The sequence below is a fragment of the Sitophilus oryzae genome, unplaced genomic scaffold (genome assembly GCF_002938485.1).
Source record: "Sitophilus oryzae breed Bouriz unplaced genomic scaffold, Soryzae_2.0 scaffold_1623_pilon_pilon, whole genome shotgun sequence".
Taxonomy (NCBI): domain Eukaryota; kingdom Metazoa; phylum Arthropoda; class Insecta; order Coleoptera; family Curculionidae; genus Sitophilus; species Sitophilus oryzae.
In genome coordinates, this window is record NW_022146307.1 from 578,062 (window position 1) to 595,806 (window position 17,745).

General features: G+C 32.3%; 1 protein-coding gene across 1 annotated transcript in view; it reads right to left on the bottom strand.

The window, feature by feature from the left end:
- Positions 1 to 7,730, bottom strand: part of LOC115880431 — a 74,399-nt gene extending 66,669 nt beyond the window's left edge. Inside the window, exon 1 of the mRNA XM_030897636.1 lies at positions 7,665 to 7,730. Within this exon, the coding sequence (XP_030753496.1) occupies positions 7,665 to 7,684 (20 nt within the window). The 5' untranslated portion in view covers positions 7,685 to 7,730. The remainder of the gene's footprint in view (positions 1 to 7,664) is intronic.
- Positions 7,731 to 17,745: the final 10,015 nt, after the last annotated feature.

Sequence of the window (17,745 nt, forward strand, 5' to 3'; positions counted from 1 at the left end):
CCTTTGATTATCCTCTGTCAAGAAAAATTGTGGGTAGAAATCAAAAGTTGATTGTTTTATATGCATATTACTTTCTCTATGGATACAATTAACTAACGCAAGCTGTTGCTAGGATATTCTATTAATTTTAATTGTGTTTTTTAAACACTGTGAATGATCGTAAACTAAAAAGTAGAGAGTGTAATTGAAACCACTAATGTATTCCTATAACTGCAAGGTTCGGAATGAAGCTTAAATTGATATAATGCATAGATATAATGACGTGTCTGTTAAAAAAAAGTGTTCTTGGATGGTTCTATTTAGATATATTAAATAGCTTTTTCTTTGTTCTAGTGTTTTTTTGCTTCTGACGGGAAGAGATATACTTTCCGAAGCGTTCAGCATTTTTTGTCAGCCGTGTTTACAAAATAACTATTTTATTTTGAAGATTTTTTACAGTGGATGTGGCGTAATAGCCGTAGCACTATTTTGAAAAGCACCATCTTAATTGTTCCTTCTTTGATGACCACTTTTGGATACAAGAAGATAATTCTCCTTATCTCTAGATCTCTACCCTCCATAGTCTTGGTCTGTATTTAATCTAAGAAAACTATCAGGTGTATCTTGTTTGAACTTCAACAACGGGACCGGTTAACACCGAACATTAAGGAAAAATAAAAAAAGAGCTCAGAAAATTCACAATTCCAGGCGGTAATCCGTTTCAATGTATGCATTACGCGCGGTCGTTCCACTATTTCACCCGATATCCGTTGGGCGGTCTGGATAGGGCTGGATATTTTGCGGCTCGGGAGACGTGCCAAGCTGGATATATTAAATTTTACATGAAGTGGCCGGGCCCGGCCCGTAAATCAGCACAAAATAGGAAATTACCCGCGGACGAGACGAACATTTTAAAGAAGGGACCAGATCCGAAGACCCTAAAAAGTTAAACCGACAAATTTGCCCGTTATTTTATTTTCTGAAATGTGTCTGCATGTCCATTTATCTACATAATGAGTCCGCTAAATATTAATTCCATGACAAACATAAAATCTAAAAACATTCCAAGTTTTGTATCGCAGATTTTACACTACAAACAGATCTGAGAGCTCATGTAAAACCACATTAGCTTTTTTAGTTAGTGTCTATGGAAACACCTACTCAACAACATTTGGTTATAAATTTTTATCGAATCAGTTACCTATCCACATAGATAGTGACCATATCAATCATCTTAAGAGTCCATTTCACTAGTCCGAAAAAGTAGCAAAATAAGCGTTTGGCATTAATTTAAGGATTTATGTAAAACTGGCTAGGTATTTTTACACAAATGAAGAAGGTAATTAAAGTTAAAGGATTATGCTATATCCCTATTATAAGCCACGAAAAACAATAAAGAAAAAACAAAGATTATAATCTGTATAATCTGTGGTAATAGACCCTTAATTTCTATAATAATTATAACGAATTGGTGCTCGCACGGCACCATAAAGCACGGACCCCATTAGCAACACGCCACGCCACGCCACGCCATCCCACGTAGTACAGGGTGGTGCCTCGTACGACGCGGAGGCTCCAAGGTTAACGGTAGTTTATATCAAAATGAAATTTTGGGACCATAATATATGTAGCTGAACATTTTTTTGTAACTGAACATTTTTTTAAAATATAGAGAGTTCTACAGGGTGTCCCCAAATAAAGTTACACATCAAAGTTTTGTTTTCTGTTATGGAACACATGGAAAATCTTTTACTAAAAGGGATAGGCAACTTTAACAATATTTTGAAGATATATGAATTCTCCATTGAATATCGAAATACTATACTTGGTGTTCTATTTAAAATAAAAGAGTAATATGTTTTTAAAAGTGGCACCCTCTATAACATTTTGAGTTAAAATTTAATTTTGTTTAACGTACAATGAATATTTTAACGAAATATCAGGCTGTACATGATAAATTCCAATTCGCAGGTAGCTTCTATTAAAATTTGATTTTTTTTTTCATTTTTAGAAAATGTTAAATATGTCAAAAACCTTACAATTTAGTCATATACTTCCTTAATATAACTCACCTTTACTTTTCTCCTAGAATTCGAAAATCAAATAATATTTAGGGTATTCCATTAGAAAAAAAACACAACTTTGATGTGTAACATTTTTTGGGGACACCCTGTAGAACTCTGTATATTTGTATAAAATGCTTTCAATTAACCTACATATGCTCCCAAATTTTCATTTTAATATAAACTTCTCCTTGGAGCCTCCGGGTCGTATGAGAGACGCCATGGCCACCCTGTACACATTTGTAACACACCACGTCACAAATGTGTACAGGGTACAGTAATTATTTAATTCCATAAAAAAAAAGTGGAAGAAAAAAAAAACAATTTTGGGTGCACCCAATCTTCCAATCGAATTAGACAATGTATAGCCATATTTATTTACATTTATTACATTTTCTAGGTAATAGATGTTCCCAGTTTCTAGGTAACAGATCCCAGGTAATAGATGGTCATCTACAGAATCAAATCCCTCAAGTAGCAATGGGCAGGACACCTATTAAGGCCCAGAAATTGCCCACAAATTGAACCCAGCCCACGCACAGCACACGCCCAACCCATGCGTGGGGAATTTTGTAAAACACAGGAAAAAAGGGACTACCGCAAATTAAACACAGTCCACGCCTAGCACAGTCTTTTCGTGGATCTAGTTGCGTTCAGACACAGTTTTTGTGGGTCGTGGGTTCCTTCCCCTTCTACTTTTGCAACTATTGCGACAAACTGCTAGTTTTTCTTCACTTCCAATAGGTTTTTGAGCATTGCACTCCTTACCAGTAATGTTTTAATAGTCCAAACACTTCAAAAAACTGTCTCCTGTTTAATCGAAAAAACTCTTTAAATAGGCTGTCTTGAACTCCGCTAGACAATGTAAACTCTCCATGGCTTGCTCTTTTTCGCAAATATGCGTCGTTCTTTTTTTTTTCTCTCTTTTTGTTACGCAAATAAAGTTGTTTTACTTTATTTGCTCTTTCTCTCCTCTTTTCTCGGATTCTGATTCTAAATCAAGAAGTTGCTCGTATATTCAGTCATGATTGAAACTAAATACTTGGGTCTGGGCTGTGTTCAATATGCGGTGCTAAGGAAAACGTGGATGGAATCAAGAATGGGTTGGGCGTGTGCTGTGCGTGGGCTGGGTTCAATTTGCGGCGGGCCTAAGAAGGACGGACAACAGATGGGCAACAAAAATTACAGCACGGTATCCACGAGGAATTAAGAGAGTTAGAGGAAAACCTAACACTGAGATGGGACCATGATATTAGGAAATTAGCAAGAATAACATAGCCAACAATAGACAACAATGGGCCCAACTACAAAGAGAGTATTTAAACATGTGAGGGAGGCTACACCACAAATGGAAATTGTTGAATAAGCTGAGAATGACGATGATGATGATAATGATTGCATTTTCTGTAGTATTAGCCCAAGGCAACAAGTTTGTATCACTCTGAATATAATACAGGGTGAGTTTCCTACGATGTTCTCTATGGGTATCTCGGAAACTACTGGAGATAGAGAGTTGGTTAAATGGGGAAAGAATTGTAGTTTTGTGGGTCATAAATATGCGCCTTTCAGATTTTTGAAAAAGTTCATGGCTTACTAGATATTTCGAAAAAAACAAATTTCGGCTATTTTAAAAATTGTCACTAATTCCATTATAAGGTATTTTAGACAAAAAGTTTTCGGATAAAAGTTGTAGATAATCACATCCTTAATGAGATTGTGTCGTCCGTTTTTTTCTAAAGCCTGTCATTTTTGACATATGATACAAACATATGTTTTTTTAAATGGAAACCATAGTTGGCCATGACTTCATAAAAAGTGCCATTTCTTAAGCTTTTCAGCGATATAAGCTATAATATGTTTTCTTCGAAAAATTACGAGTTATAGCCAATTCTTATCATTTTTAAACAATTTCACTTAGTTAGCCATGGAAACAAGTTTAATCGTCTTTGCTCTCATAAATGTGAAGCTGTCACATCCAACTTTGTAAGTTAAAATAAACAAAAATTGTAAATATGAATTTTTCAAATGAAGAAAAGCGTGTAGGATTATTGGTTCAACTTTTCTTGGCCATATATTTTTGAGGATACGTTGACCGGTGAATGTTACGGTTTTTAGAGAACGGTTTTCAAGACATGTTAGGAAAGTTAAATTTAGTTAAAGGCAATTCTTATCTTTCTTGACTAATTTCACATAGATTGCATGGTATTTTTATTCTGTTATGATTTATAACTTATATAAAAAGTCAAAATATATTACTAAACGGTTCTTTACAATTTTTATTACACAAACTAAAGTTTAAAAAAATAATATCACTACATACACTTTAAGTTATTTTAGAAAATGTTCAAAAAATCCGCCACTGATTTGAGTTGCATCTTTTTAAAACTGAATTACTACCTATTCTCACAGAAGGACTTAATTAAACTTTTCTCGTACCGCCACTTCGAGTGCCTCTCTTAATTCATTAGTTATTTTGTAAACCTTATTGTTAACCATACCGCATAAAAAATTCTAAAATGGATAGGTCAGTTGATCGAGGAGGCCTATGCAATTAGTCCACCTCTTCCTATCCCTGCGTTTGCATAATTATGATATAAATAATTTTTAACATTTCTTTCATTATGGGGGAGTGGGGGGTAGTGTGTCATAATAAAAGTCATGTTGGAACCACTCTATTGATGCGCGAGTATCTACGCGCTTTTTTTCTTTTGAAAAATTAATATTTACAATTTTTGTTTATTTTAATTTACAAAGTTTGGATGTGGCAGCTTCACATTTCTGAGGGCAACGGCGATTGAACTTGTTTCCATGGCTAACTAAGTGAAATTGTTTAAAAATGATAAAAATTGGCTCTAACTCTTATTAACGCTTATATCACTAAAAAGCTTAAAAAATGGCGCTTTTTATGAAGTCATGGTCAACTATGGTTTTCATTTAAAAAAACATATGTTTGTATCATATGTCAAAAATGACAGGCTTTAGAAAAAAGCGGAGGACACGATCTCTTGAAGGATGTGATTATCTACAACTTTTATCTGAAAACTTTTTGTCTAAAATAGCTTATAATGGAATTAGGGACAGTTTTTAAAATAACCGAAATTTGTTTTTTTCGAAATATCTAGTAAGCCATGAACCTTTTCCAAAATCTGAAAGGCGCATATTTATGACCCCACAAAACTGCAATTCTTTCCCCATTTAATCGACTCTCTATCTCCAGTAGTTTCCGAGATACCCATACAGAACATCGTAGCAAACTCACCCTGTATATTTGTGGTAAAAATAATAAAAACATTTTAAGGTGTACATGATTAACTTTCTACTAAACCAGTAGATATAAAAATAGAAATGACTATACATGAAGAGGTAAAATTCGGTATATTAAATTTTGATGCCGTTAATTGGTGGATGAGTCATCTAATAGAAAAAGAATATTTGAATTATCATGGAGGATAGTATTGTTAAAAGAATAAGAAAGTTTTAATTAACATATCGCGTAGGAATACCATTTGAATTAGAAACCCCTAAAATGTTATAAATTATTGTCTTATACCGCGTGCGTCTCAAAAGTGGCTCACCCCTATAACTTTTTTAATTTTTTAGATAAAAAAAAACGAGATTCGGTATGTTGGTAAATAACATAAATTAGGATTGATTGACGTATTCAATTGTTTTCTGTCACTTCCTCTTTCACCGGAAATTACTACAACTTTTGATTTCTAAATGGCACCCTCGGTTTTTTTTTACTTTATTCGATAAAGTAATAAATAGAATGACATATCATATGTCAATTTTTGACATATTCGCTCAAAAACAAATTGTATTTTAAATTTCAATCTAGAGTGCCATGGCTGTGTTAAAAACACTAATTTTTAATCAAGAAACCTTGGAAAAATAGATTTGATCGTCTAATATTTTTAGTGTCTTGTCCTGGCCGGTTATAAAATACCCAAATCGTATTTTTAATCATATCTCAATTTTTTCAAATGGAACGAGGGTGGCTAATTAGCATATCTGGAAAAAGCATTTTTTTACGAATAATTTGATACCACACACTTGGTATTTCGAGTCAAATTGTCGTTTTGAACCGCATATTATAATTTGAAATAAACCATATGCGAAAATGTCAAAAGTTGACATATGATATGTCATTCTTTTGAGAGTGTCATTTTCTATCGAATAAAATAAAAAAATAGCGAGGGTGTCATTTAAAAATCAAAAGTTGTAGTAATTTCCTGTGAAAACGGAAATGTCTGAAAACAATTGAATATGTCAATCAATCCTAATTTATGTCATATACTAACGTACCAAATCTCGTTGTTTTATCTGAATAAATAAAGAAGTTATAGGGGTGAGCCACTTTAGAGACGCACCCGGTATAATATTAATATACTCATAAGGATTATTCTAATTAATAAAAAATACTTATAATGGCAAATATACGACATAATAACATTTAATTATATTTTTGATTGTTTAGGTACCTTGTATATATTAATCAATTATTTATTAAAAAAATTGTTACAATATACTCGTAGTATTTTAATTCGATATATTAAATTCCAAAAAATTTGATTGATCTTGGTTTCAACAATTTGCTTCATATCAACAGCTTTATTTTTTTTGGAGATTTTTTGAAGAAGTTAATGATGACTGTTCTGTGATGATGATTTACAGCAATTTTAGCATTAAAAGCATGCCTTTGCTTCAAGTCCTAAAATTGACACAGCTATAAAATAGTGTTTGTGGTTTTGTACTGTCACTGTCATTAAAAAATTATATAACTATTGTTTATTGGCAGCTGTTACTTTAAGAGAGATGGTTTAAATCCAGAAGTTGATCTCTAACATATTAAATTAAATCAGCAATAGCCGATTCAACTTCTGGACTTAAAATCATCTGTGGTAAAGTATACAGACAACTATGCCAACAGACAATTATAATATGACTTTTTAATGGCACTGATAGAAGAACCATAAACACTATATAATAAAGTGTGTTGATGAGGACGACAAGTAAAGGCAAGCTTTTAATAATAAAATTCTCATTAATTGTTATTGTCTTCTTCAAAAACAATATATCACTAATAAAAAAGCTGTTGAGATGAATAAAAAACTATCCAGAAAAGATGCACCTTCATGCTAAAGTATAGTTTTTAAATTACTTTCTTACATCATATTTACAACATATTTTTATTAAACCAATCCACAGTGTGTTTCAAACTTTTGCTAAAATAACAACATTTTTTTCCTAGTATAATAGACAGATGAGGACTTTAATTTTTGATTAAAAAAGATGATAAAAAGTAATCTAGCTAGAAATTACATAAAAAATGATCAAAATAGAACAGAATAATATATTGAACTTTAAAAATACCTGAAAATTTTAAAGTGTCCGTTTTTCGTGCCGGTTAGTGTATTTATTAATTAATTAACAATATTCTAAGAAAAATAAGAATAAAAATAAGAAACTGTAGATATATTCAAACAAAAACTTAATTAACTTTGTATCTATTTAGATTTTTTATTATACCAAATAAAATCTATTTTTACAGCTGACTCTATCAACGTTCTCCTCATCTGCCAATACAAAGAAAGTGAGTAAAGAAAGAAATGAATAATTTACCTCCATTTTTCCACCTCCATTAAGCCCTTTCTCCACTACTGGTCATGAGAGAGGTGCAACGACACCCGATCGAAACACAGCGCAAAACACTAAACAAAAAAACTTTCGATTTTCATTGTGATTCAGTGGCCTTAAGAATTCAGTTCTTAGAATTAAGACTGCCAATACGCAAGAACATAAACACCAACAGTCATACTTGTATAATAACTATGAAATAATATATTGCCGAATTAATTATTATTTGCATACTTTATTATTTTCTTGAATTAGAAACTTAATTAAATATTTTTATGAAAGAAGATTTCGGTAATTTTGTCTTTATTTGTTTGTATTAAGATTTTTACAGCCAATTTTACATTAGTTTTAACAGTTATTCAACCGTTACGATCATTCACAATGTCTAAAAAACATAATTAAAATTAATAGAATAACCTAGCAACAGCTTCCAGTAGTCAGTTGGATCCATAGAGAAAGTCTAATATTTAGCTTATAAAACAATAAACTTTTGATGTCTAACCCAATTTTGACTTGACGGATGATAATCAAAGGCCAAAATGACATTTGTCGCAAATTTTGAAGTATAATTAGTGGAAAAGTTAAAAGTTTGTTAACTTTTTCCACTAATTAAAAATTCCTACCAATAATTTTGACGTTCTGAATGCTTACATTAAAATTACAGGAACAAACTTCTACGCTAATTGAAACCACTAATTTAGTCACACAGTCTTATTAAGGTTTGGGTTCCATGTAGAATTGCCAGATTTTTATAGCTAAAATCGGGTAGGTAAATAAAATAGCAAAAAAAACGACAGCGTTCTCAAAAACGAAGGTAGTTATCTACAGAGTGAGTCTTAAATAAGTGCAAATATTTTCCGGGCTGGTAGATCTCGATAAAAGAAACATATTTTCTCTTTATCGTTTTTCAACGTAAGTTCAAACCATAGACAAACAAATAAGACACAGACAAATATCATGGTCAAGAGTGGGACCGCGTTCCCGTAGCACAACTCAGAATAACAATTTTGAAACCAATTAGCAGGACGTACATCTTTATTGCTATCTTTCTTTATTATGTGTGCTTTAAATGAAAAAGAAAGAGATAGGTATAAAACGTATCGTAAGACATTATCGCACATTCTGGCTGGCGGGAAATTTTTAAATTAGCCATTATTAGTAGTATTCTTTCATTCTGAAACTGAAAATTTTCACATAAACTGATTTATTCCCTATACCACGTAAAGGGAACGTGGTGTAGGGAATAAATCAGTTTAAGTGAAAATTTGCAGTTTCTTTCAGAACGAAAGAATACTACTATTATAAGGGAAATTATAAAAAAAGCAAAAATTGTACTGTTTTATTAACATATTGTTACGGATTCCGTGGGTCCACTATTTAAACTCACGATAAAATACTTAACGAATTTATTTGTTTCACTCTGTACACACAACTTATACTATTTACAACACAACTTATGCAACTACTATTACTCTAACGGTATTTCGCGGTATTTTCAAACTTCAGACTATCTTCAGACTTCAGACTTCAAACTTCAAACTTCAAACTTCCAACTGTCAAAGCGCGGGCCTTATATACCCCCTGGCGGTTGTTTCTAGATTTTTCTAAAGAATTCTATAATTTTCTTTACTTTCTGGCGAATGCGCCAGGTTCCTCAATGCACGTTGCGATTTTTTTTAGCAGTATGCAGTTATTCAACCAGTAATACACCTTGACAATATTTATTTATACATAAAAATAAATCAACTTTTTATAATATAATAACAAAAAATAACAGTGTTTATTCCACCCACCTATCAATTTTAAATGAACTGACTGAAGAACTGACTGTTGCAGGAAACGATCGGCCAATTTTCTTAAAGGGCATTAAAAATCTCATTTTCGAAAAAACTGCCTAATTGCAATAACAAAGTGAATATTCAAGCAAAGAAGACTTTACGAGAATCATGATCCTGAACTATTTTCAAGTCCAGTTTTAGTCCTAAAGCAAAACTAAAATAGGTATATTAATAAAGTTTCTGGTTACTATAAACCAGCTATAAACTACCTACCCAAAAAATTAAAAAAAATAATTGTATTAATTTGTTATGTTAAGAGAGGTTCGAAAGATGATAAATATAACTACTTACTTTTATTTTACCGGGTGTCTTTAACATATCTAACAAAGAAAGGGGGCACCAATACAAATAGTAAAACCTAAAATTATAAGTAAGAAAATATAAATACCTATCTGGAACAAAGGAATTTGTTCCCTATCCATATTCATAAGTCAATAAAATGGAGAGTTTAGAAAAAAAGATAAATCAAAAAATGAGAAAAAAAAAGAAATTAACAAACATGACGAATTGTCATGATGTTGTCATCTTGGTTGTCATAATGACGAAAACGAAAGGCGATTGTTCTAATTTCTATTTAGAAATTACGTTTTATATGGCTGCTTCTTTCTCTCTTGTTATATTTGAATGAGATAGTGGGCCCAATAGACGCAATGCGCAGATCAACATAAATAGAACGAAATTTTGCGTTCTGAGTTGCGCTACGGGAACGTTGTCCCTCTCTTTGCCATTTAATTTGCCAGTCTCTTTTTATTTCTTTGTCTATGGTTCAAACGTAAGTTCAAAATAACCTAGTTATTCAAGTTTCAAAATATAGAAAAGATTTATTTTTAAAAAAATGATTGAGATAATGATATTTGTATCCCTTTCAGTGTCGTAACCTTTGAATAAGAAGCCTAAGGAAGGAGCATATCAAAAATCTTAGGTACACCGCGATAGGCCTCAAATATGGCCGACTTAAATTCCGGTTTATCAGTGCCGTTCTAATTTTATTTAAAAAATGTAAAACTATGATGTAGGGTAGACGTGGGGTAGACTCAATAATGTGTTATTTTATTTTACGTTGTGAATAAATGTTGGTAGTTATTAAAATTGTTATAAAAATATATAATTCTAATAAAAATAGATAAGTTATAATAAGTATTTATTAACACAAACATCCGATACGCTACTGAAGCAGATAAGTCAAATTAACGTATCAAAATTCTTTGACATCTGATCTTTGACAAGTAGTAAATAAAAGCTAAAATGCAAGAAAATGTATAATTTAGTTAATTTAAGTGAATTTCATAAATGATCGGTTTACTACACGTATGTATATTATATAGTCACTTACTAGCGAAAAGTTGTTACATTATTTCACTCAATTTTTGCCGAGATCTACCGCACGCTACACAACCAACTATTTTAGAGTCTTTTTCGATAAATCGCGATAATGTCACTGTTAATTTAAGTTCTGCCACAATTTCCATCTAGATTTACTACCTTTATACAACTATCAGTGGTAGAATAAATAATAAATAACATAAAATAAGCTCCGTAAAGACTGACAAATCCACAACATTTCAAATCAAATTCATATGTGTCAAATGAATCGTCAAACAGAACTGTCAAGGATCCCCACCCTAGAGAGCTTTTTCCGCCCACCATGCATGAATACATGGATAGCATTATGCTCCTTCCTTACTCTTCTTATTCAAAGGTCGTAACCATGGTATCTTCGGATTGTCACGGGGTTTTTAACAGGACACTGTCTCCACAATGAACACCTCAGTAGATTGAAACTAAGAAGAAACGGCGAATGCAGATTCTGTGGGGAAGATGGGGAAACACCAGTACACCTCATCACCATGGTACAAAGAAAACAAGGTATGATCGATGGCGGCTCCAATTTCGTTAAGTTTGCGCATACCACCTGTGACGTCATACACCAGACAAAAAAATATCCATATTGTTCAATTGCCACTAATAAAAAAGACTTAAAATAGGGAAGAATTAAGACATAATCCCAAAAGTTATGTCAAATCATCGAGCTTGACATTTGAAAAATTATTTTCACATTTATTATGTCATCTGTTTGATAATTTGAAATTGGCGCGCGGAGCTTGCCGACCAATGGTACCGTTTATCACCTGTGACGTAGTGACCAACCTGCGCAATATCATACCTTGCATTCTTTGTATCATGCCTCATCACTGAGTGCGCCGAGACGACAACCATTCGTGCCATGAATTTTGGTACGACTGATATTGGAGTTGGAGAACTACCCTTTATAAAACCGTCCCAGATACTGGCTTTTGTCAAAGCCCTGGGACTGTATGATGAGTTATGACTCAAGAAAGGGGGACACAATGGATCTGTAAGGTCGCAGTGATTAACCCCCCTCCCACTCATTCTAAATTCTAAAAAGAAAGCTCCGTAAAGACTGACACATCCACAACATTTCAAATCAAATTCAAATGTGTCAAATGAATCGTCAAACAGAACTGTCAAGGATCCCCACCCTAGAGAGCTTTTTCCGCCCACCATGCATGAATACATGGATAGCATTATGCTCCTTCCTTACTCTTCTTATTCAAAGGTCGTAACCATGGTATAACTATGGTAACATCAGAGATTAAGAAATTATACAGTGAGAAAATTTGCGATCTTAAAAAGTTTTCTAAAATATACAGGAAAATATAAACGAAAATGTATGATTTTCAACAATATTCATATAAATATATAAAAACTCATAGACGTGTTCCTGGGGTCGAAATATACCAGAACTAAAAATATTTTCACTTATTTAAGACACATGTATAATTACCCAAATAACATCAAAGAATGTAAATAACTAGATATAAACGAACGAAGCCAAATCGAAAAATGTGATGGAATAATATTAAGCCTAAGTGTGATTTTTTTTACTTTGTAAACTCTATAACATTTGATTTTATAATTTCATTAGCGCATTTTGGGATACGGGAAAAGTTACATAAATACGGGATTTTCCAGGAAATCCCGGAGGTCTAGCAACCCTAGTGCCAGGTCATTGTAGATTTTAGATAGTATGGGAAGGGGAAGTTAATCACCGCGACCTTACATATTTATTGTATCCACCTTTCTTGAGTTATAACTCATCATACAGTCTTAGGGCTTTGACGAAAGCCAATATCTAAGATGGTTTTACAGAGGTTGGTTCTCAATCACCGATATCAGTCGTACCAAAGTTGTATGGCACGAATGGTTATCGTCTCGGCGAACTCAGTGATGAGGTGTTCTGGTGTTTCCCCATTTTCGCACAGAATCTGCATTTGCCGTTGTTTCTTAGCTTCAAACTACTGAGGTGTTCATTGACAAGACAGTGTCCTGTTAAAAACCCCGTTACAATTCTAAAATTGTTCTTAGGTTTGTGCCAAGTCTTAGAGGCATCCAAGGGACGAAAAATTCGATAAACTAGCAAGGCAAGCATCTTCGAAATCCTATCTTGGTCTAAAGCCTATATTGGGCATACTCAAATGAATGACTTATAGTGCTCCTATAGTTAACTCTAGATCGGGGAAAAGCAGACCGTCCACTGGAGAAACACAGGGGCACAGACAAAGCAAGGTCTTCGTCCAAGGAAATTTTAGAACCAAAGGAACTGCAACAGATCTCTTGACAGAACATGTGGTTGTCAAGTGCCACCTGAACAAGCTCAACCTGAATCAAGAAAGTCTTTGCTGCACATTCTGCAATAAAAATGTTGAAACTACAGAGCACATAATATGTCACTGCGAGGCTCTGGATCGCAAGCAACATTTTCTATTTGGGAAAGCATGGCTAGAACTGGAGGAACTATGCTTCCTTCCTATCAAGGACCTGCACTAATTAGTGCGCGGCACAGGTATATGGGGCAAAACATATGAATGGAAGAAACCCAGTAGACTTTACACGACGCGGAGTTTCCGGCATACGATGGACAGCCCCTTAATATAATGAGAGAAAAAGGACCTATTTTGTAGACTAAGCCAGGACTTTCAATTTCATTTTCTATTTTCTCCATTCCTCTAAGCTCGACTTGCTAAATAGTACATTCCATATCGATCTTCTAACGTAAATTGTTATTATTCTATTTAATATGCATGGTACTCTTAATAAAATAGCTGATGATGTAGGCTGCGGTGACCATGTATGTTCATCTCGAGATCGTTATGTGACCGCTACTCGTTTCCTACTTCATTCAACACATTGTCCAATGTTGGCGTTGTCAATGGTACCAGTTTTAATCGAGATTATAATGTCACAACCGACACATTGTCTCTGACATTTTTTGTTTCCAATTCGATTAATCGATTCATTCTAATAAACTACACTATCCGGCACGAAAAATGCACATAAAGTTCAATATAGTTTGTTCTAGTGGGCCGATTTTGATGATTTTTAAGCAATTTGTAGCTAAATTATTTCACTGAGGGAAAAAACGTTGTAAAATCAAAAATAATGCTAATGAATAAAATATAATCAAACATGTTTTGGCCTCATTAATGGTCATAATTGAATTAATAAGATAAGATTTTATGCATATACTCGTACATATAAAACATACATGATCATTGTCATTGTTAGTGGTATATCAGATTTAGAATAAAAATGCTGCCTATTTGATTTAAAGAAATATACATTTGTTTATTAGTGTTTTCCTTTTGTTTTTCAAATACATTCCTTTTATTTCAAGCTTTTCTCTTTATATTTTCAAATGCAATGCTTAATGATTTATTAATATGTGACTTTGTTTAAAGCTTGAGTTGATTTTATTCGAATAGGATCAGTACTAACAATTTAAATGAAATAAATATCAAATTTATTAGGAAAATAACTTTATTTCGGAATTAATCTTTTGGTGATAAGTAGGTAAATATAATTGTATTGAATGTCCTTCCAAAATAAAATAAAATAATAGATATAAGGGTATCCTGGTGAATTTTGTCTAGTGACGAATGGTTTTTGTAATGTCCTGGAATTGAGCTGTCTTTATTAGATTCCTTCAAAGGTCACAGACATTCTAAAAAGAAAGCAACGTTTAGTTAAATATATTATATACTTTTCTCCATCTTAAAACTGGAGTTAACCTGAAACAGAAATTTTTCTATACAGGGTATACAGGATTAGCAGGTTTTCTGAATCGTATAATTGCAAAAAACAGTATTTTTTAGGTTCCGAACGCCACTATAGATGAGAAAACCGCGCTATGTTGAATTTAAAAAAGTGCGGTTCTTAAATTTCTTGAAAGACTCGAAAGTCAATCACTCATTCTTTCGCGAAAAAATATTGTTGTTGGGTAATACATTAAATTTTCCACCCTGTACAAATTTCTGTTCTGTACAGGATGAGTCAACGATAAAGTAAGTAAAGTCCATATCTCAATAATTGTTTGGAGGTTTACAAATAAATGTTAAATACAAAAGTTATAGGGAAGGTTAAGATACACGTTTTAAATTATTGTAGAATATACTGGGTGCTTCATAAAGTAAAAAAAATAAGGAAGGTTGTAAAAAATATATTTTTTTATTTATTTATTATTATCTCTGATATTATCGAAATATATTTACTCATATATAATATATTATGTAAAGTGGTCCAAAAGGAAGCCAAAAATGCAATAATATACAGGGTGTTCCATTTAAAAAAAACATACCGATCCACTTACACATTTTTGAGCCACCGTAGAGAAGTTGAAATATTTTCCTGAAATACATCCTCATACATACTTTAGGTTTGGACTTAAACAAAATTGTGAAGTTTATTATTCTAAGAGCTTCAGATGCCCGACACACTACTGCCGGACCCTTTATATTATAAAAAAAAAATATTATTAGATAAAAAAAGTTATAGAATTTTACGTAGAATTTAAAAAATAAAATTAAAAATAGGGTGTTGCATTTAAAAAAGCATGTTATATCCGCAACACTTTTTTGAAGCACTCTGTATATTCTACAATAATTTTAAATGTGTATCTTAACCCTCCCTATAACTTTTATATTTAACATTTTTTGTAAATCTCAAAACAAAGGAGATAATTACCTTACTCTGTCGGTGACTCACCCTGTACATTCTGTAATGTTCATCAATATATTTTTTTACCTTTTATACTGGTAAGAGCTGTAGTAAGTTCCACCTTTTTAACAATTTTGCTAGCTTGACTTCGTATTCCTCTACATCTGAATTCTCATCATCTAGTTAAATATTACTTTGCAAATTTGAATTGTTGAATTCGTCCAGCGTTAAATTCAAAATCACAATGCATCATTTCGGCCGGCGTCGTTTCCATCACTCTTCAAGAAAACCTTTGGCCGTCATAATGCTACTGAAATAATATTAACGTTTGATCATTCTAAACAACTACTTAAACAACACATTACCTGTAAACGATACAATTCTCCTTTTTGTCACTAACAACTGTCATATACTAAACATATAATATACATATAATAAATATCATTGTACTATTCAAAATAATGGAACGCGACAAAAATCATACGCTGTGGCCGATCGGGCTTATCCCGTCAATACCGCCAAACACCATCTTTCGATGTCCACCTCAGAGAATAGGTACATTAAAGAAATGCTAACTTCATGTTAAAAAATGGAAACAGACGCCACCTGGTGTCGCCTGGCAGTACTAGCTAAATTGAGGGGAATTGGAGGGGCGGGGCTTAAAAGAGGGGAAATTAAAAAAAAAATATTTTTATAAGTATCACTGACTTACTGTTTAAAGTTAATAAACATATTTTTTATTACTTTAATATAATTTAATGTATTAAAAAATATGTCTATTAACTTTACATAGCAAATCAATGATATTATTAAAGACTTATTATTTTCAGAGAAAATTCATAGTAAATAAATTACACATTACTAAACAATATCATTTATTTTTTAGAGCTGCGATTTATATTACAATAATATTGAAATATATATATTTTTTTAACAATGAAAAAGAATATCCCGGAACCTGAAAAAGAAAGATGATCAATTAATGACTTAAATTAGTTCAAAATACATTTTGCAAATAACTAGTGAATTGGAAAGATAAACATACTATTAAAAAGACATTTTAGTAGTATATTATCATCTATTTACTGATAATACATAAGTATATAATAGGTAAATAACATGCATAAGGCACTATGATACAACTACCTGTATCATGATAACACACTAACATCACAAAAAATATATGCTAATTTAAATTTCTTTAATGGTCTAATGAAACACTATCTAGCCTCAATGCATGCCATTCCAAAGGCAAAAAAAACTGTTATACCAAATAAATATAAGCTGAATAAAACATAAACCAAGCCAATGTGCATAAACAACCAAAAAATGCATCAAAAAATACTTTTATCAGATCATGCCCTTGGATATATTATGTATTTTATATATCGCACATCCCGTTCAAAAGTTTACTAACTCAAAATAGAGAATATAGAGAACATTGTCAGGAGAAGTAAAAGAAAATTTAAGTTAACGCAATATGCTCCTTTTTGCATATTAATGGCCAAATAATGTAATGTTGATTTAATAAAAATTTAACTGGCATCCTTCTGAGGTATAAATCAGATTAAAAGGACATTGTTTTTGTAATAATTGTTTGTTCTGTAAACATTTTTTGAAGACAATACAGTTTTGAACGGGCTGTGCGATATAAACAAGGATCTTACTATTATTTGAGGTTATAAAGTATTTAAATAATATAAAACATAATCAAAATCATTTTTCATCATAAATTATAGAGGTACTTACGTGTTTTGATATTATTATCAGGAAATAATACGTTTAATTAAACAGGTACGCTGCCAGGCAAGTTCTATGGCGGGTCTTTGCAAGAGTTGAAATCTAAAAATACAAAAATACGTTTACATCTTAGTTGTATTTACGAATAAAGTATTTGTGTGTAATTCTGACTTACCAGTTAACTGAATAATCGCATTAAATACATCCAAATGGTAATTTAATATTGTAAAAAAGCAAAATTGTTTTAAATCACTTGCCAGGACAGCCCGGCCAGCTTCTTTGTTGACAAAATGGCCGCGGTGTCATGATTTAAGCAATGTGAGTGACAAAGAAAGCCAATGCCTGGCAGATGTTGCTTTCTTTGTCGTTGGTCCTGGCACGTTTAAATCCTGTTTGTGACCCCGTGGTCCACCTCAAATGCATGAGGATACATTAAAATACGCAACCAACCGTCATTGAACCGTCCAATCAGA